Below are 21,047 nucleotides of genomic sequence, written 5' to 3' on the forward strand. Positions count from 1 at the left end.
AAATTAATCAGTTTTTTCCAGACCTGAGCTATCAAGCAGCTTGCAAAGGAACAAGATCTTCCTGTCTATAAAGCAGTCCAGATTGGAATGCATAGAAAGAACTGTTTGCATAAAAATGCAAGTAAAGTCTGTGTTGTGTGATTATTTTATTAGGTTTATAATGCTGTTTAGCAAATGTTTTTGTTCATTTAACTTAGTTTAATTATATATTCTGTGTTGTGTGATTATTTTATTAGGTTTATAATGCTGTTTAGCATTTAAAGTCTTCATTTCAAAGCTTTAAAAATAATGAATTAGGTGTTACTTATGCCAATTTTGAGAGGGGCCTGGAACCTTACTCCCTCACTTCCCATTGACTTACATTATAAACTGGGTTTCAATTTACAACGGTTTCGATTTACAACCATTCCTTCTGGAACCTAACCCCGGCGTAAACTGAGGGCTACCTGTATTGTGTTATCAATTGCGTACATAATGCAAACACAAAATGACGATACATTGACTAAGACTGTGTAGCCGCTCTGCATCCTAAACAAATCTTATAACGCTTATAATTTAAAGTGAGCAATAGATGGCGCTGCCCTCTCTGTGTTTTTTTTACAGATACTTTAATCAGCCAATGAAAGAAGAGTTCATCGTGACCAGCAGGATGCGGTAGGAGGTTGTCTGTTCAGAACAAGATTATCCTTAGCTGCACCAGGAAGCGGTTGTTTTTGCTGCTGTAGTTAAGGTCATTGGTTATAAAAGAGCGTATTTCCTGCAGGAGGATGAACAGCCTGAACCTTCTGGTTTCATGTGCAGGGAGCAGAGCCGCAGCAGGTTCTCTGATCTCCGAGCAGCTAAAAAGTGAGTCCCTTTCTATGTGCCTGATTATAGGCTGCTCCGTGACTGCATTGTATCGAGAGTGGTTCCCCCATGAGGAACTGTTTGTTTGCGAAAGGAACTTTTACAGATCATAACTAAAGTCTAATACGTACCGTGTTTATTATTAGCTGACAGTAAAATGTTATGTCCAGCAGAAATACACAAAATCGTAATCGGGGCGTTTTGCTTGTGGGGAACCGACTACAATGATGTGTAACTTGGTACCTCAATCCCATGCACACATTTAAAGCAAAGATTCTGTAAACAAAGCTCGCTGCTTACTGTGTGTGTGAACAGTAGAGGTGCTTTCAGAAGTTTCGTTGAGATTGTCGCTCCTTATAAGCTAGCACACGGATCATCACAATATAAAAATGATCACAGTACAAAACTTCATGTGTTATCACTGAAGTTCCTAAGTGCACATTTGTGATCCTGTTTCTATCACATTAAAAAGCGTAACATGTTAACTAAATGTTTAAATAACTCCCTCATAAGTAGATTTATTAAAATGTATCTATCTTCTGTAAAATAACAATATTTAATAGAAGCAGATCATTTTTAAAATGCTAAAGAAATTATATTTATGAAGCATACATCAGTAGACTTGAATCAAAACTCAAGTTACAATGTTAAGTTTCCTTTTGAAATTTATGAGTTAAAATGATGGTAAATACAAGCGTTTAAAAAACGCTAGGATTTATCCTCACTAAAAATAACATTGAGTTTCAGTGATTATTAAAAAAAAAAGGCTGCTAAACTCACCCTGTCGGTGCCACAGAGCTCACTAAAGTCAAAGACTCTGGCCCCCCACGGCACATCACTCTTCTACCAATGAGGTACAGTGTTCTGTATGCTAGCAGACTATTGGTTTAGAGATGGAAACGTCACCTCATTGGTAGAAGAGCGCTGTGCTGTGGGCCGGCTGCAGACTCTGCCTTTAGTGAGCTGCCGCTGCACAGACAGGGTGAGTTGTTTTTTTTTAAACACTTGGATTCACTGTCACTTTAATAGGAAAATTAAGCAGCCATAGCGTTTTGCCGTGGGCTGCCTGAGGAGCTCAGTGTGGCGAACGCTTCAGACAAATAAAGGAGCTTTCAGCATATTTTATACTTCATGACTGAAAGTCCCTGTTATTTGTTCCACTGGTAAATCCTAGCGTTTCACAAACACTAGGATTTGCTATCCCTTTAAATGGACATGAAAATTAAAGGGACAGTAAACACTTTGCAATTACAAGACTTTTCTGTTGTGCTGCTACAGAATAACACATCAGCCAAGTCTTAACGTTTTTAAACAAAGTAACATTGTTTTTACTGCAATTATTTATCAATAGGCAAATGCCACCCGCCATTTGTATTATTTGGAGGAGCCAATTGTGTAGGGATAAGTAGCAGAGTTAGCCTTGAGAAGTGAGCAGGGAGCAGGTTTAATTCTGAGAATTAGAAAGTACTCAATTTTCACTGCTAATTCACACAAAAGGGGGCAAAATAATTCATGAAAGTATATTGCAAAGTTGTTTCATTATGCATAACATTTTATTTACAAATCTCAAGGTGCGTACTGTCCCTTTAAATTTCATTATTCAGATAGAGCCTGTTATATTAAGTCTTTTTAATTGACTTCCATTATCAGATTTACTTGATTTGTATTTTTTGTTGCATATACTCATGAGGAGCTTTGTACTGCTAGTTTGTGATTTGTCTCTTGTCATTGGCTCATCAGGTGTGTTCCATTAGGTCTCAGTAGTGCATTGCTGCTCTGCACACAGAATATTTAAATGGACAGTAAACACCAGAATTGATGTTGTTTAAAAGGTAGATAATCCCTTTATTACCCATTCCCCAGTTTTGCATCTTCAACACAGTTCTAGAAATACACCTTTTTTGCCTTATACATGCCCTATTTAAATCATGAAATGTTTTTTTTTTTTTACTTGACTGTCCCTTTAATTATTGCACTGTTACTTGCGTATAACATATTCAAGCATTTCCAGTTCTGCACATTGTGCAACAGTGTTTAGTCCACTGAGTGTTCCTGGTAATCAAGGTAAAATCACTGCAGCCATTGTTCTAGTAGGGTAGACATTTCACACACTGGCTTGTGGCATCCTGTGACAATGTCATTTAAAGTCACTGAGCTCTGTAGTACGACCATATGTACTGGCTATGTTTGTGTATGGAGATTTCATAGCTATGTGCTGTATTGTATGTACCTGTTGGCAATGTGTGTGAAACACCTGAACTCAATAATTAGTAGTGTCCACAAACTCTCAGCCTACTGTCCCATTCCCCAGTTCTGCATAACCAACACAGTTATATTAATATACTTTTTACTTCTGTGATTACCTTGTATCTAAGCCTCTTCAGAATGACCTCTTATCTAAGTGAATTGTATTAGCTTGCTAGGGCTTAGAAATAGGCAGACATTTAGAGGTTTAGAAGTTATAAAGTATTTTAATATAACAATATTGGTTGTGCAAAGCTGGAAAATGGAATAAAGGCATTATCTATCTTTTTAAACAATAAATATTTTCAAGTAGACTGTCCCTTTAAGCCAGTTAGGTACAGTTATGTAGCAGGGTTTAAAGAGATAAACTACATGAAAAGGGGCAAAAATAATAATAGTTGGAAAGTTGGAAAATTCATTTTGCTATGCATAAATAAACATTTTATAGTGAAATCACAAGCTCTTTACTGTCTCTTAAATAATGTATGGTTTTTTTTTTTTTTTAATCAGTGTTCTCCACAGAAAATGTTGCCAGGCAGGGGACATTATGAAGTAGTTGGGTGGGGGCTGTGTAATACTTTGCAATGTTATAACATTTTCTATTTAAAAATATTAATCAAGCGATCCAAAGCACAGATTTGCAACAAACATTGAAATAATTTGATATTAGCTTATGTTTACTTAAAGGGTCATGAAACCCAAAAATTTTCTTTCATGATTCAGATAGAGAATACAATTTTAAATAACTTTCCAATTTACTTCTATTATTTATTTCTTTTACAAGATATGCCAAGTCCACGGGTTTCATCCTTACTTGTGGGATTTATCCTCCTGCTAACAGGAAGTGGCAAAGAGCACCATAGCGGAGCTGTTACATAGCTCCTCCCCCCAGTCATTCTCTTTGCCTATGCTAGTTATAGGAAGGGTAAAGTGATAGTGGTGATAAAATGATAGTTTTATTTTCTTCAATCAAATAAGAATATTAATCAGGAAATTGTTGTTCGTTCCTTGTGTCCTAATCCTTCTTCTAAGAAGGAACGTCTATTACATAACTTGGATGTGGTCCGTGCTTTGAAGTTTTACTTACAAGCGACCAAGGATTTCAGACAAACATCCTCTCTTTTTGTTGTTTATTCTGGAAAGCATAGGGGTCAAAAAGCTATGGCTACCTCTCTCTCTTTTTGGCTGAAAAGCATCATCCGCCTGGCATATGAGACTGCTGGACAGCAGCCTCCTGAAAAAATTACGTCTCATTCTACTAGAGCTGTGGCTTCCACATGGGCTTTCAAAAACGATGCTTCTGTTGAACAGATTTGTAAGGCTGCGACTTGGTCCTCCCTTCATACTTTTTCCAAATTTTCCAAATTTGATACTTTTTTTTCTTCTAGGCTATTTTTGGGAGAAAGGTTCTTCAAGCAGTGGTGCCTTCCGTTTAGGCTCCTGTCTTGTCCCTCCCTTTCATCCTAAAACTTTGGTATTTGTATCCCACAAGTAAGGATGAAACCCGTGGACTCGGCATATCTTGTAAAAGAAAAGGAAATTTATGCTTACCTGATAAATTGATTTCTTTTACGATATGCCGAGTCCACGGCCCGTCCTGTTATTTTAAGACAGGATTTATTTTATTTTTTCAAAACTTCAGTCACCTCTGCACCTTTTAGCTTTTCCTTTCTCTTCCTATACCTTCGGTCGAATGACTGGGGGGAGGAGCTATGTAACAGCTCTACTGTGGTGCTCTTTGCCACTTCCTGTTAGCAGGAGGATAAATCCCACAAGTAAGGATGAAACCCATGGACTCGGCATATCGTAAAAGAAATCAATTTATCAGGTAAGCATAAATTTCCTCTTTGCTTTCTTCTCTTGTTATCCTTTGCTGAAAGGTTTATCTAGGTAAGCTCAGGAGTAGAAAAGAACCCAGGTTCTCATTGATGATTGGTGACTGCATATATATACTGATTGACATTGACTCACCCATGTGTTCAGTTAGAAACCAGTAGTGCATTGCTGCTCCTTCAACAAATGATACCAAGAGAATGAAACAAATTAGATAATAGAAGTAAATTAGAAAGTTGTTTAAAATTGTGTTCTCTATCTGAATCATGAAAGAAAATGTTTGGGTTTCATGTCCCTTTTAATATTGTCTTCAGTTTTAGCTGACTGGTCATTCAAATTAGCCATTTGGTGCCCCCATTAAGGGCTAGATTACAAGTGGAGGGCTATTTATCGCTCCAGCTTGCAAGCTAACTCTGCTAGAAGTAAGGTTTTTTTAAGCTTGTCAGGCAACACACGTATTACAAGTCAAAAGTAAAATGTTTTCGCTTGCGCGCTAAGCCGGCACACGCAAAAAGCAGAAATTAGAATATTGCACCCGCATTAACGTATTCCTCCATATACTTCAATGGAGAGCGAAAAGGGTAAAAAACACGCCACAAACCTGATCGCATTTTGTCAAGTGCGATAACCCGATAAGAAAATATGAATATTTTATATTTCGATGTTCTTCACATAGCAGAATATGTTCTATTGATTCATAAATACTTATTTCTTTATATATCTGATGGTATTTTGGTACTATCTATCATCTATCTCTCATTGGAATGTGAAATATTTACAGTAAATACACAGTTAAACACTTTATTAAATATGAATATTGCATAAATATAATTTTAAATGTTTTCATCTACATGACTGCTAAAGGCTCCAATACTTTTCTATATATGCCTATATATGTATACATATGTGTTTATATGTGTATATATGTCTGTAAATACAGTTGTACACACATATATACATACAGTGTTCTCCCCAGGACCTTTTTATCGGGTGTACCACCCGGCTGACTTTACTGACCATCCGGCTAAAATTTTAGCTGTTATTAAGTTAAATTAGCCTGTATTAAAAATGTAAAATTTTTATTGCACAGATTATCATTAAATACATATATTTTAAATGACAATAAATTAGTGCTTTGGATAGTTGGAAATGATATATTAGAAAATATTACACTACCCCCATCGGGCTACTTTATAATGCAACTCAGCTGGCAACATTTTCTGTGGAGAACACTGACATAAATATGTATATGCTCCCTAAAGGCTCTACTGTTCAGGGATACATACAACCTACGCTAACCTTTCTTTATACCAGTTCCTCTCCTCCATTGCTATCCCCTGAACCCCCTTAGCATGTAAGCCTAAGAGTCCAGCTGTTTGTAGATCACCTTCTTAAGAGCTGCTACAACAGTGCGACTCTTGGCAGAGCCCTCTACCCATTTGATCCCTATATTTGTTTTATTGTACTCCATCTTTGTTTATAGCGCTGCGGAATCTGTTGGTACTCTACAAATAACCAATAATAAATAATAATAATAATAATAATGAATGTATCTCTGTGAAAGCCCCCCAACACCTGAGACCTCATATCTTTGAGCCCTTATGCAATTTAAAAAAATATATTTGTTATTAGACAGTTTTATTATGAGTGTATTATGAGTGTAACTGTAGTTTTAAATTTTTTTTGTTTTGTGACACTTTTTTGTCGAGTGTAACAGTTAACTAGAGCTTTGAAACTTTTAACCTATAATACGCGCCCTCCTACTGATGCTCGCGCAGCAGTTAGAGCGCCACTCGTAACCTATACCTTAATAGGCCTTGGGGAGAACACTGCATTTTAGTGGTGATTACAAAAAATGCACTATGAAACTTACTTCCCCCTTGAGGAATGTGCATATGTTGCACATGACAAGCCATTAAATAGTTAACTCATATTTAAGTGCAAGTGTACCTAGAAGAATTGATGCTATTTTGAAGGCAAAGGGTGTTCAAATATAGATTTAATTTAGATTTTTCTTCTGTTCACTCACTTTGCATTTTCTTAATTGATTTAAATAAAATATTAGCATTTCTATTTTTGAAAGCTTTCTTACTTTTACAGAATTTTTTTTCACACCTGCCTAAAACTTTTGCACAGTACTGTACATAATTACAGCGCGAGTTTATCTGGTGTCATGGAGCCAAATGATGAACACAAAATGATAAACACATCTCTAGCACACTGGTTTTCAAACCTGTACTTCCCTACCAAACAGGCCAGATTTTCAGTAAAAATTCCAATAAAAGTAGAGACAGCTGCACTCTCAAAGAAGATATAGGGGCCGAATTGTTAAGCTCCGAATGGAGCTTGATATTCCTGTTTCCTTGCGAGCCTTTAGGCTCACCGGAAACGGCAGTTATGAAGCAGCGGTCTAAAGACCGCTGCTCCATAACTCGTCCAAATGCTCTGAGGCTGCGAACATCAATCCGCCTGATCCTATATGATCGGGCTGGATGACACCCTCTGCTAGCTGCTGATTGGCCGCGAATCTGCAGGGGGCGGGATTGCACAAGCAGTTCACAAGCGTATGCTGTTGGCATTTATCGATATGCGGCGCGGACATGATACACTACATTGTATCATGTCTGCTCGCACTTTCATAAATCGGCCCAATAAACTCCTTTATTAGCAAAACATAGCAATGTTTCAGGGCACCTGCCCCTTTTTTTTTTTGTATCTTTCAAGTGAACTTGGGGAGGCATATTAGAAGTACATATAAGAGTGCTGGTATATAAGCTTGCCTATATATGCCAGATTTTCAGGTTTACCTTGGATGAGAGCAGGTAAAATAACAGTTTACTAATCAACTAATTATTTCACCTGTACTCTAGTTCAGATATCCTCAAAATCTGCCCTGTTAGGGAGGCCAAGGACAGGTTTGAAAACCAGTGCACTAGAATAATCTATATTTTGTAAGACTTTTCTATTAAAAAGCTTTTGTGTGTTTTGTTTTCTTTCCTTTTTGAAGGATGCGTTGGCATTTTCAGCTCAGTACGAACAGTTAGCAATGGTTCACAAGAGAATGCTGGTGCCTCAAAACAACCTCTTAAGAAGCCTAAGACACCCCAAGGACGGTTGGATGAAACAGAACAGGTGAATGAAGAGAAAGGACCCCTGGAACGTAAGGCGCAGATTCATATTTTTTTTAGCATAACTATAAAATGCACTTTATAAAATCTAAACGTCAATCTCTTTTTCTATATCTAATATGGCCACTGTGTTTTTAACATGTACAGAATATTAATAGCCATGAAATGATGCAAGAGACCACTGCTTAAATGAGGGGGAAAAGAGATAAACAAGGAAGCAACTAGGTCTGTCCCAATTCAAAAGAAATCCCACAGTATCCAGAACAGTTGGGGCTGTTCATATTATCAGTGTACTTTGATAAACTTCCCAATGCTTATCAACATTTCTTTTGCATACTGACTTGTTAATAAAAGTGCACTTATTCTGGAGCTTTGTTAGGCAAAGACCCCGGGGTGCAAGGTTTTATGTAACTATAAAAGAAATAAAAATGGTGCAACACTGGTGTATTATTCTTGAGGTTTGATATTAAATGAAGGTAAAACAAGACTAGGTACCTAGTAATCCGCGCTTGATGCACGCTAAGTGCGGGGTGTCACACACTTGGATAAGAATATTACAACGTTTGGATACGAACACTGCAATTATCGGACCCCTTCTGGCAGGCTCCACGCACCGGAACTGTGTGTCCCGATTTAGAAACAGAAGCCGTCAGTGTTAAGAAGAGGGGTGAGTGAGACTGCTCTTATTGTCCCCTGAAGGCGAGCACTGATTTCTATTACAGCAGGAGCAAACTCTGAGAGAACCCCGATCAGGTGGGCTGCTCACAATTTGTCTTATAAGGACATGATTACATTGCCTGAGTAACTTATTACTACTAGGAAGAATTGACACATTTTCATACAGTTTATCACTGTTACTATGTGGCCACAGTAAAATTTTTGGTGACTATTATATTGTCTACATTGTGTCAGACTTTTATATCTGAAACCAAGAACATTGTGTTATTGTCTCCGTTACCAGAGCAAAATACGGCATTTTTTTTTTACAAATTATTTTTTATGAAGTATTTTTATAAGGTGGTACATAGTAAATTCACTTTTTATTGCATTTATTTGCTAGCATCGTTTATTTTAACATTTATATTGTACTTCATTTGTATGGGTTTTTAGGGAGACGTCCCTCGTTCTTATATTATCTGATTAGCTATTCTTTTATGAGGAATTCATTATCCTTTAATATTTTTATAGGTATTTGACTAGATGTCCACAGAATAAATGTGTTTGTTACTTCCAGCTTTTTAGCGCCCTCTCTCATTTTCTTGTTTTATTGTTCATACTGTGTCCACTTTTAGGGAGGTGGTCTGGGAGTGGCAGGTTGTAACTTTTAGGCCTAGCGCTGTATTTATATCTGTCTGTTTGCATAATTAAATGAAGGTAGCAGAGGGGAACTACTGGGCAGCAGCCATGATATGCTGTGATACCGAGGACTCTGCTAAACTTGAATAATATCTCAGGAATAGCTTTTTATCTTCTTGACATCCATCCATTGCATATCTAAGGGCTTTGATTCTCTTAAAGTAATGTTAAATTCTAGCATTTCAAAAACGCTAGGATTTACTATCACTAAAAATAAATGGGGCTTTCAGTCATCGCTTTATAAAAAAAAGTGTGCTAAACTTACCCTTTCTCACTCTGAGATGACATTTCCAACTCTAAACTAATAGCCTTACTAGCATACAGAACAGTGCCATATGACTAGCACGACTATTGGTTTAGAGGTGGAAACGTCACCTCAGTGTGAGAGGGTAAGTTTAGCACTCTTTTTTTTTTTTATAAAGCGATGACTGAAAGCCCTATTTATTTTTTAGTGATGGTAAACCCTAAGATTTACCATCACTTTAAATTTGCAGCATATGATACCTTGCTGACAGCAATGAAACAATTACTTGTATACGGTCTGTTCTATTGCTTGTAGAACCTTAGACCAGTGTGTTAACTGCAAGTTTGTATTTTTATAATGAATTTAATTTTACAATATGATATAAAGGGGATACTTAATTAATACACGTTACATTATTCATAGAATGATGAATGTTCCTATGTATATAGAACCATTCACAAGCTTTACCTCGTTTATTTAAGTGTATTATTGCAATTGCGGTATTTGCAAGAGAAACCACAAAGTAATACTCTGAACACAATTAGAAAATGTCAGAGTATATTAATGGGTGGGGGGCAGAAACTTGATGAGCCAGCCTGTTAGCGTGGATATTAAACTTAGTATCTCACAGTTGTTATCGGTTTGGGCAATATCAAGAACTACCGGTTTGAGCAAGTGATCAGCCCTAGGGAAGAAGTATAAAGAAATTTAATTGTTCAATTGGGAGGCCCTAAGATATTAAACCTATGGTTAGATTTCTAAAACTATAATTACACATACAGTATATCTGTGATACCACTTGTTGTTATATGAACTATTACCATTGTTTCGGCTCAAACTAAAACATCTAGATAATATATCAAGCCATAATATATAAAGAAAAAGGAAGTAAAGCCTGAAATATTGCAACCAGTGAGGCATATATCTTATAGAGAAATAAGCTAGAGATCACCGTCATTAGATTCTTAAGAAACATTTTAAGGGTGCCATTATTATCTTTAAACTAGCAAGTCCTTGCAGTCATTTAAGTATTAACATAGAGTGTATAAGGGTATATAAAGTGTCTCTCTATTGTACATGTAAATATCTATTAAAGAGTCAATATAATTAGAACGGTAGTAGCATGAGAATAACTGGGGTATCTTAAGTTTTATAAAACTACTAATCTTTAAGCTAAGATCTCCTTTAACATCTAGTATGAAAAATAATTGAATATGCCCTGCTGTCTCGGCCGCTGACAGCATGGGCAGAAATGCAGGAGACTAACATAAATATAGAGATACTCAGATAACTGAATAATATTTATAAACTGAAAATAATCCCAAAGTTGTTAAACTCAATAAGACTGTATACACTTGTATACCACAAAAGTATGTAAGTAAGGCACCCAATTAAGCCGATTAATTACCACCACGTTATCTACATCAAGATATAAGGCTTTCTAGAGACAGAAGACGATTCAGTACTATGTAAAATGTTAACCTTTAAAGCATAAACTTAGATATACAGTGTACTGTGAGAAAAAAAAAAACGCCAATCTTTAGCGTTAACCATATTAAGCATATATATCATGATATGTTTTGAGTCCAGATTGCAGTGTCCGTGGCTTAACAAACTAGCCAACTCCATATCTTCTATTCCATTGTACTGGAACCATAAGATGTTGCGTTGGGGATGGAGTACCTTGGGACCACAATGCAGGATCGTAATCCCCTAACAGTTCCATGAGTGAGCTGGTAATCATAAGTGTATGGGGATAAAGGTTAATGTTCTCGAAGAACTGTACTGCGTCACTTACAGAATAGGCGAACTGCCCCCATAAAACTTTCTCACCCCTAAGATTATCATACCAGGTGTGAGCCCATTCCTTCTGCAGCAGTAAAGTACCTTTCTTAGCAGGGTCACCCCGTGTCTCTTTTTTTCCTGGGAGAATACTGTAAGCAGTATGGCGCCTCCTCGTTGCCAAGGGTTGGATCGTCCGTTTGTGGAAAGGAAAAAATATGTTTGCACCCGCTCTGGGTAATAGGTGTATCCGCATGGCCGCCTTTGTATACAGTATGCTCAATGCTTCTGGAACAAAAACTTGTATGCATATTGTCCATGTGCGTGTGGGCATCGTTGCATAATGTCTTGTCTGCAAGGGCCTTACTTAATATCTGCGTTAGGCTGCAAAAGTGTTCATGAAGAAGCCAAGTCATCTCGGACTTCCACACATCCAAGGCCTCCTTCATGATCATACCTCCGTCCAAATCACTTCACTAGTAATAACCGCTCAATCTTCTGAGCTTTCCTGAAGCACATCCAAGTGCAATAGGGATCTGTTTCCACTATATGTGGGGTATTTATATATAAAAATCTTCCTTTAGTCACGTTAGAGCCGGGAGCTCTTCACAAACACTTCCTATGTCTTTAGCAGCTGGCTCCGCCCCCCCCCCCCCCCCATTTAATTATTTGTTGTGCATAATGGCACAGTTGAAGGTAAAGATGGAATTTCAGATTTATACTTGGAATCATTAAATTATATACATTTTGTTGTTTGGTATATCCATTAAATGAAGAATGTGATTATTAAATACCATGTAGGGAAATTAATTTAGGATTACCTTTTAATGGGAATACATTTGGTATGTTTTTAAAAAAAAAAAATACTATATATATATATATATATATATATTTACCTATTTTCCAGAAGATTATGATTATTAACCTGCTGTGTTAATTCTGAAGAAGATTTGTTCATCTAACTCCCATGTAGCATAGGTATCCTGGCTTAATCTCTATTCATATCCAAATCTGATTGAAAAGCCAAATTTATAGTATTGTATATTTATAGTATTGTATATTCTATACCACCTTTATTATATTTTGCATATAATTTGTACAATTTGATTCTAGGTTTCTTACCATTCCATATATTATTATTATTATTATTATTATTATTATTATTATTATTATTAGTTATTTGTAGAGGGCCAACAGATTCCGCAGCACTATAAACATAGGCGGTATAAAAGGTAAGATTTATAGGGATTAAATGGGTAGAGGGCCCTGCCGAGAGTTTCACTTTTGTAGTTAGCTCTTATGAAGGGGATCTGCAAACAGCTGGGCTCTTAGGCTTGCATGCTAAGGGGGTTCAAGGGAATAGCAAAGGAGGAGAGGAACTGGGGTTAGGAAAGGTTAGTGTAGGTTGTATGCATCCCTGAACAGTAGAGTTTTTAGGGAGAGCTTGAAGTTTTCAAAACTAGGGGAGAATCTTGTGAAGCGAGGTAGAGAGTTCCACAAGATTGGAGCCAGTCTGGAGAAGTCCTGTAGATGAGAATGTGAGTAGGTAACGAGAGTAGGAGGTCATGAGCAGAGTGAAGGGGACGGGAGGGAGAGAATATGGAGACAAGCTCTGAGATATAGGGGGGAGCAGTGCAGTTCAGGTCCTTGAATGTCAGTGAGAATTTTGTGTTTAATCCTAGAGGCAAGAGGAATCCAGTGAAGGGATTGGCAGAGAGGTGCAGCAGATGAAGAGCGACGTGTAAGAAAGATGAGTCTGGCGGAGGCATTCATTATGGATTGTAAAGGAGCTAGGCAGCAGCTAGGGAGACCAGAGAGGATGGAACTGCTGTAGTCGAGGAAATCCTCTATTATATTTAACTATTTCAAATCTCTTTTTTTTTTACAGAAAGCAACTGCATCAGATAAATTACTCTGGAATTTGTTTCCAATGATCCATTTTACCTGCTGGAGTGTATTCAATTCTTTACAAATAGCTAATTTAACTTTATTTTGGCATTCTGATTTTGCCTATGGCAGGGCTTGACAAACCCAGGAGCCTGGGAGCCACTGTCTCCTAGAATTTTACTCCTGGCTCCTAACTTTTTGGGTTATTTTCCATATATATTTATATTCACATCCCACTATCTGGCTCCTTAAAATATGTCTGACTCCTAAATATTCTTATTGGCTCCTTATTTTTAAACAGATTTGTCAAGCACTGGACTATGGTATCCCACCTACACTGAAAGTTTCTATACTTAAAGGGACATGAAGTACAACATTTTTCAATTTACTTGTTTTATATAATTTGATGATTTCAATAATTTTACCTATATTTTACCTATAATTAAAGGGTTAATTGTGCAAATAAAAAGTATTGAAACTTCTTAACAAGATGATTCAGAGATAAAATAAAAAACAAACCGGTAGATACAAAGTTGTAGAGTGCTAGTCTATAGGAGAAATAACATTAATACCCCTGCCAAGACCTGCTAAAACAATACAAATTGGATGTGGCAGAGAGTAAATACGTGCAGTATCATCTATTCATATTTATTAAGTCACTCCTAAATCATATAAGAAAATGCTAATACAAGAAGATAAGAATTTTGTTATATGTTTTAGGAGTGACTTAATAAATTTGTATTGATGATAATGCACATATTAGCTATCTGCCACATCTGATTTGTATTGTTTTAGCAGGTCTTGGCAGGGGTATTATTGTTATTTCCCCTATAGACTAGCGCTCTGCAACTCTGTATCTACCTATATATAAATATACCTGGTGCTGTATACACTTTTTCTTTTTTTTATGATATATTCCAAGAAGAAAAGACAAATCTATGCATTGCATTAATGAGGTAATTGCATTCAACCCTGTCGAAGGCCTTCTCAGCATCTATTGAAAACATGAAGGCCTCCAACAGTCTAATCCAGACCGCTACTTTTAATTGAAGCATATTTTTGTATAATAAGTATTTTTTCTAAATTCTTTGAAACCTTATTTGGTCCTCCATAGTATCACATAAATATATTATGTAATGGTGTTACTATTTTAGGAAGTAAATCTTTATAGAATTCTGCTAGAAAGACTATCCAGTCCAGCTGCTTTGATTGGTTTAATATTTTTACATGTTCTTTTAAATGTGGGATTTTTAAGTTTTTGCCAAAAATGTAAGATTTTAATCTTATATATTCACATATTTCTTTTGATATTTATAATAGTTTGCTCTTAGAAAGTGCATCATTATTACAGGACATATAAGTATAGTCCTTTCCTGTCAGGAGTCAAACCAAACCAAAAAGTATTAATTCCTTGCAAACGTATTGAAAGAAATTATTTGATTCTTTATGTACTACATTAGATTTGGAGGATATGTGGCATATAAATACTTTATAATTTGTCATAGTATTCTTCTTTTTTTTTTTTTTTTTTTTTTTTTAATCCAGTAATGGATTTGGTGTAAAATTAAAGTCCCCTGCTATAATTATTTTCATATTTGAAATCTAGAATTCCCTGGAGTTTCATCCAAAAATTTAAATTATGCAAATTTTGCCTATTTATTACATAGTATGAACCTATACTCTTACTGAAACCTCCAAAATGTCACCACCTTCACTTTGTATATCTAAAACCTGTTGCTCTATTTTATAGTGTACATTTTTGTTTAAAAGAATTGCTACTCCTCTCAAAGATTTAGTGTAAGATACAAAACACTTCATTGACCCACCAAGTTTTTAATTTTTTTTTTTTTCTTAAGTATTTTTCTTGCAGACACCCTATGCCTGCATTTAGTTTGTGCAACGGATTAACTACTGATTTACATTTTATGGGAGTGTGTGACCCATCAACATTACAAGTTATTATATTAACCATGTTTAAAGTGCTAAATGATTAAAATTGTGTAACATGGGGGGGAAGAAAAACCTTAAAAAGTTTTCTCAAAGCCAACATAGAAATAATTTCTTCACATATTAAAGTAGACTTACAGATTTAATGATTTCCCCCCCGCGTATCAAACATGAAATGAGTATAAAAATTGGTTTAATCTTTATAGTATACACTTTATACTAATTTCCCTTCCCCCCTCTTCTAAAAAGAAGTCCATCTTTTACTGAAAATGTAATAATTAATGGACGTGGTTTTTGCAGGTTTTTTTTTTGGTTCCTTGCTTCTGATCCAATTATGTGGGTGCTTTTAACATAAAAATTTCTTGTATTGGACTGCAAAACCAATATTTAAGGGAGTGTTTTTTATGCAAAATGGATTAAATTTGAGAAGTTTATTGTTTTGGTTAATCCTACCACTCTTAAGTTACGTCTAGTGTGATTTTCTAGGTCCTCAACCTTATTAGTTAAAGGAACAGTCAAGTCAAAATTAAGTTTTCATGATATAGATAGAACATGCAATTATAGACAACTTTCCAATTTATTTTTTTCATCAAATTTGCTTTGTTCTTTTGGTATTCTTTGTTGAAAGCTAAGCCTACGTAAGCTCATAAACTGATTTCTAACCCATTGAAGGCTGCCTCTTCAAGAACGTAAGGGCAAAATAAATATATACTTAAAGGGACAGTCTAGTATAAATTAAACTTTCATTATTCAGATAGGACTTTTAATTTTAATCAACTTTCCAATTTACTTTTATCATCAAATTTGCTTTTTTCTCTTGGTATTCTTAGTTTAAACTAAACATAGGTAGACTCATATGCTAATTTCTAAGCCTTTGAGGGCTGCCTCTTATCACAGGCTTTTTAAATCTCTTTTCAACACAAAGAGACAAAGTACACATGGGCCATATAGATAACACTGTGTTCAGGCACAGAGGGTTATTTAAGATTTAGCACAAAACAATGCTAAATTTAAGACAATCCTATATAATAAAAGGCCAAGTGTGTTTGTCCGAAGCTGTCATGCGCAGTAGAGACTGCGTGCGAAGACAAACACACCTGGCCTTAGAGTCCCTACCTGAAAGGCCGGTGCGGGCGAAAGTGGGCGTGGCCGGCATGACAGTACGTGGCCAGGCATGGTCGGGCGCGAGGGATAGAAGGGGAGAGAGAGAGCGCAAAAGAGAGGGGGAGAGAGAGAGCGCAAAAGAGAGGGGGAGAGAGAGAGCGCAAAAGAGAGGGGGAGAGAGAGAGCGCAAAAGAGAGGGGGAGAGAGAGAGCGCAAAAGAGAGGGGGAGAGAGAGAGCGCAAAAGAGAGGGGGAGAGAGAGAGCGCAAAAGAGAGGGGGAGAGAGAGAGCGCAAAAGAGAGGGGGAGAGAGAGAGCGCAAAAGAGAGGGGGAGAGAGAGAGCGCAAAAGAGAGGGGGAGAGAGAGAGCGCAAAAGAGAGGGGGAGAGAGAGAGCGCAAAAGAGAGGGGGAGAGAGAGAGCGCAAAAGAGAGGGGGAGAGAGAGGGGGAGAGAGAGAGCGCAAAAGAGAGGGGGGAGAGAGAGCGCAAAAGAGAGGGGGGAGAGAGAGCGCAAAAGAGAGGGGGGAGAGAGAGCGCAAAAGAGAGGGGGGAGAGAGAGCGCAAAAGAGAGGGGGAGAGAGAGAGCGCAAAAGAGAGGGGGAGAGAGAGAGCGCAAAAGAGAGGGGGGAGAGAGACAGTGCAAAAGAGAGGGGAGAGGGAGGGGGGAGAGAGACAGTGCAAAAGAGAGGGGAGAGGGAGGGGGGAGAGAGACAGTGCAAAAGAGAGGGGGGAGAGAGCGCAAAAGAGAAGGGGAGAGACCGGGAGAGAGGGGGGGGGGAGAGAGTGCAAAAGAGAGGGGGGAGAGAGTGCAAAAGAGAGGGGGGGAGAGTGGGAGAGAGAGGGGGGAGGGAGAGAGTGCAAAAGAGAGGGGGAGAGAGCGCAAAAGAGAGGGGGGAGAGAGAGAGTTCAAAAGAGAAAGGGAGAGAGTGCAAAAGAGAAAGGGAGAGGGTAGAGAGAGTGCAAAAGAGAGAGGGTAGAGAGAGAGCGCAAAAGAGAGGGGGGAGAGAGTGCAAAGAGAAGGGGAGAGAAGGGGAGAGAGAGAGCGCAAAAGAGAATGGGGATAGAGAGAGCACAAAAGAGAGGGATGGAGAGAGAGAGAGCAAAAGAGAGGTGCGGAAAGAGAGCGCAAAAGAGAGGGGGAGAGAGAGAGTGCAAAAGAGAGGGGGAGAGAGAGAGCGCAAAAGAGAGGGGAGAGAGAGAGCGCAAAAGAGAGGGGGAGAGAGAGAGCGCAAAAGAGAGGGGGAGAGAGAGAGCGCAAAAGAGATGGGGAGAGAGAGAGCGCAAAAGAGAGGGGGAGAGAGAGAGCGCAAAAGAGATGGGGAGAGAGAGAGCGCAAAAGAGAGGGAGAGAGAGAGTGCAAAAGAGAGGGGGAGAGAGAGAGTGCAAAAGAGAGGGGGAGAGAGAGAGTGCAAAAGAGAGGGGGAGAGAGAGAGTGCAAAAGAGAGGGGGAGAGAGAGAGTGCAAAAGAGAGGGGGAGAGAGAGAGTGCAAAAGAGAGGGGGAGAGAGAGAGCGCAAAAGAGAGGGGGAGAGAGAGCGCGCAAAAGAGAGAGAGAGAGAGCGCAAAAGAGAGAGAGAGAGCGCAAAAGAGAGAGAGAGAGCGCAAAAGAGAGAGAGAGAGAGCGCAAAAGAGAGAGAGAGAGCGCAAAAGAGAGAGAGAGCGCAAAAGAGAGAGAGAGAGAGAGCGCAAAAGAGAGAGAGAGCGCAAAAGAGAGAGAGAGCGCAAAAGAGAGAGAGAGCGCAAAAGAGAGAGAGTGCAAAAGAGAGGGGGGGAGAGAGAGCGCAAAAGAGAAGGGGGAGAGAGAGCGCAAAAGAGAAGGGGGAGAGAGAGCACAAAAGAGAAGGGGGAGAGAGCGCAAAAGAGAGGGGGGAGAGAGAGAGAGGGGGGAGAGAGACAGTGCAAAAGAGAGGGGGGGGTAGAGAGAGCGCAAAAGAGAGGGTGGAGAGAGTGCAAAAGAGAAGGGGAGAGAGAGGGGGGGGGGGAGCGCAAAAGAGAGGGGGAGGGAGAGAGTGCAAAAGAGAGGGGGAGAGAGCGCAAAAGAGAGGGGGGAGAGAGAGAGAGTGCAAAAGAGAAAGGGAGAGAGAGGGGGGAGAGAGTGCAAAAGAGAAAGGGAGAGAGCGGGAGAGAGAGGGGGAGAGAGAGTGCAAAAGAGAGAGGGTAGAGAGAGAGCGCAAAAGAGAGGGGGGAGAGAGTGCAAAGAGAAGGGGAGAGAGAGAGAGCGCAAAAGAGAATGGGGATAGAGAGAGCACAAAAGAGAGGGTGGGGAGAGAGCGCAAAAGAGAGGGGAGAGAGAGCAAAAGAGGGGGGAGAGAGAGAGCACAAAAGAGGGGGAAGAGAGAGAGAGAGCGCAAAAGAGGGGGAAGAGAGAGCAAAAGAGAGGGGGGGGGAGAGAGAGCTCACAAAAGAAAGGGGGAAGAGAGAGTGCAAAAGAGAGGGGGAGAGAGCAAAAGAGAGGGGGGAGAGAGGTAGCAAAAAGAGAGGGGAAAGAGCAAAAGAGAGGGGAGAGAGAGCAAGAGAGAGGAGGGATAGAGAGGGGATGGAGCGAGAGAGCACAAAAACATAATTTATGTAAGAACTTACCTGATAAATTCATTTCTTTCATATTAGCAAGAGTCCATGAGCTAGTGACGTATGGGATATACATTCCTACCAGGAGGGGCAAAGTTTCCCAAACCTCAAAATGCCTATAAATACACCCCTCACCACACCCACAAATCAGTTTAACGCATAGCCAAGAAGTGGGGTGATAAGACAAAAGTGCGAAAGCATAAAAAAATAAGGAATTGGAATAATTGTGCTTTATACAAAAAAATCATAACCACCACAAAAAAGGGTGGGCCTCATGGCGCAAAAGAGAGAGGGGGAGAGAGAGAGCGCAAAAGAGAGGGGGAGAGAGAGAGCGCAAAAGAGAGGGGGAGAGAGAGAGCGCAAAAGAGAGGGGGAGAGAGAGAGCGCAAAAGAGAGGGGGAGAGAGAGAGCGCAAAAGAGAGGGGGAGAGAGAGAGCGCAAAAGAGAGGGGGAGAGAGAGAGCGCAAAAGAGAGGGGGAGAGAGAGAGCGCAAAAGAGAGGGGGAGAGAGAGAGCGCAAAAGAGAGGGGGAGAGAGAGAGCGCAAAAGAGAGGGGGAGAGAGAGAGCGCAAAAGAGAGGGGGAGAGAGAGAGCGCAAAAGAGAGGGGGGGAGAGAGACAGTGCAAAAGAGAGGGGAGAGGGAGGGGGGAGAGAGACAGTGCAAAAGAGAGGGGAGAGGGAGGGGGGAGAGAGACAGTGCAAAAGAGAAGGGGAGAGAGGGGGGGGGGGAGAGAGTGCAAAAGAGAGGGGGGGAGAGAGTGCAAAAGAGAGGGGGGGGGAGAGGGGGGAGGGAGAGAGTGCAAAAGAGAGGGGGAGAGAGCGCAAAAGAGAGGGGGGAGAGAGAGAGTTCAAAAGAGAGGGGGAGAGAGCGCAAAAGAGAGGGGGGAGAGAGAGAGTTCAAAAGAGAAAGGGAGAAAGTGCAAAAGAGAAAGGGAGAGGGTAGAGAGAGTGCAAAAGAGAGAGGGTAGAGAGAGAGCGCAAAAGAGAGGGGGGAGAGAGTGCAAAGAGAAGGGGAGAGAAGGGGAGAGAGAGAGCGCAAAAGAGAATGGGGATAGAGAGAGCACAAAAGAGAGGGATGGAGAGAGAGAGCAAAAGAGAGGTGCGGAAAGAGAGCGCAAAAGAGAGGGGGAGAGAGAGAGTGCAAAAGAGAGGGGGAGAGAGAGAGCGCAAAAGAGAGGGGAGAGAGAGAGCACAAAAGAGAGGGGGAGAGAGAGAGCGCAAAAGAGGGGGAGAGAGAGAGAGCGCAAAAGAGATGGGGAGAGAGAGAGTGCAAAAGAGAGGGAGAGAGAGAGTGCAAAAGAGAGGGAGAGAGAGAGTGCAAAAGAGAAGGGGAGAGAGAGAGTGCAAAAGAGAGGGGGAGAGAGAGAGTGCAAAAGAGAGGGGGAGAGAGAGAGTGCAAAAGAGAGGGGGAGAGAGAGAGCGCAAAAGAGAGGGGGAGAGAGAGAGCGCAAAAGAGAGGGGGGAGAGAGAGAGCGCAAAAGAGAGGGGGGGAGAGAGCGCAAAAGAGAGAGAGCGCAAAAGAGAGAGAGAGAGAGCGCAAAAGAGAGAGAGAGAGAGCGCAAAAGAGAGAGAGAGAGAGCGCAAAAGAGAGAGAGAGAGAGCGCAAAAGAGAGAGAGAGAGCGCAAAAGAGAGAGAGAGAGAGCGCAAAAGAGAGAGAGAGAGCGCAAAAGAGAGAGAGAGAGAGCGCAAAAGAGAGAGAGAGAGAGCGCAAAAGAGAGAGAGAGAGAGAGAGCGCAAGAGAGAGAGAGAGCGCAAAAGAGAGAGAGAGAGAGCGCAAAAGAGAGAGAGAGAGAGCGCAAAAGAGAGGGGGGGGAGAGAGAGCGCAAAAGAGAAGGGGGAGAGAGAGCACAAAAGAGAAGGGGGAGAGAGAGCACAAAAGAGAAGGGGGAGAGAGCGCAAAAGAGAGGGGGGAGAGAGAGAGGGGGGAGAGAGACAGTGCAAAAGAGAGGGGGGGGGAGAGAGCGCAAAAGAGAGGGTGGAGAGAGTGCAAAAGAGAAGGGGAGAGAGTGGGGGGGAGAGAGTGCAAAAGAGAGGGGGGGAGAGAGCGCAAAAGAGAGGGGGAGGGAGAGAGTGCAAAAGAGAGGGGGAGAGAGCGCAAAAGAGAGGGGGGG

The 21,047-nt window shown here is 40.1% G+C and overlaps 1 protein-coding gene across 1 annotated transcript in view; it reads left to right on the top strand.

Annotated features, from left to right (window-relative positions):
- Positions 1 to 672: 672 nt before the first annotated feature.
- Positions 673 to 21,047, top strand: part of SDHAF4 (succinate dehydrogenase complex assembly factor 4) — a 33,711-nt gene continuing 13,336 nt past the window's right edge. The window contains exons 1-2 of the mRNA XM_053710426.1: positions 673 to 846; positions 7,931 to 8,083. Coding sequence (XP_053566401.1) covers positions 768 to 846; positions 7,931 to 8,083 — 232 coding nt within the window. The 5' untranslated portion in view covers positions 673 to 767. The remainder of the gene's footprint in view (positions 847 to 7,930; positions 8,084 to 21,047) is intronic.

Source organism: Bombina bombina, chromosome 4, assembly GCF_027579735.1.
Source record: "Bombina bombina isolate aBomBom1 chromosome 4, aBomBom1.pri, whole genome shotgun sequence".
Classification (NCBI taxonomy): domain Eukaryota; kingdom Metazoa; phylum Chordata; class Amphibia; order Anura; family Bombinatoridae; genus Bombina; species Bombina bombina.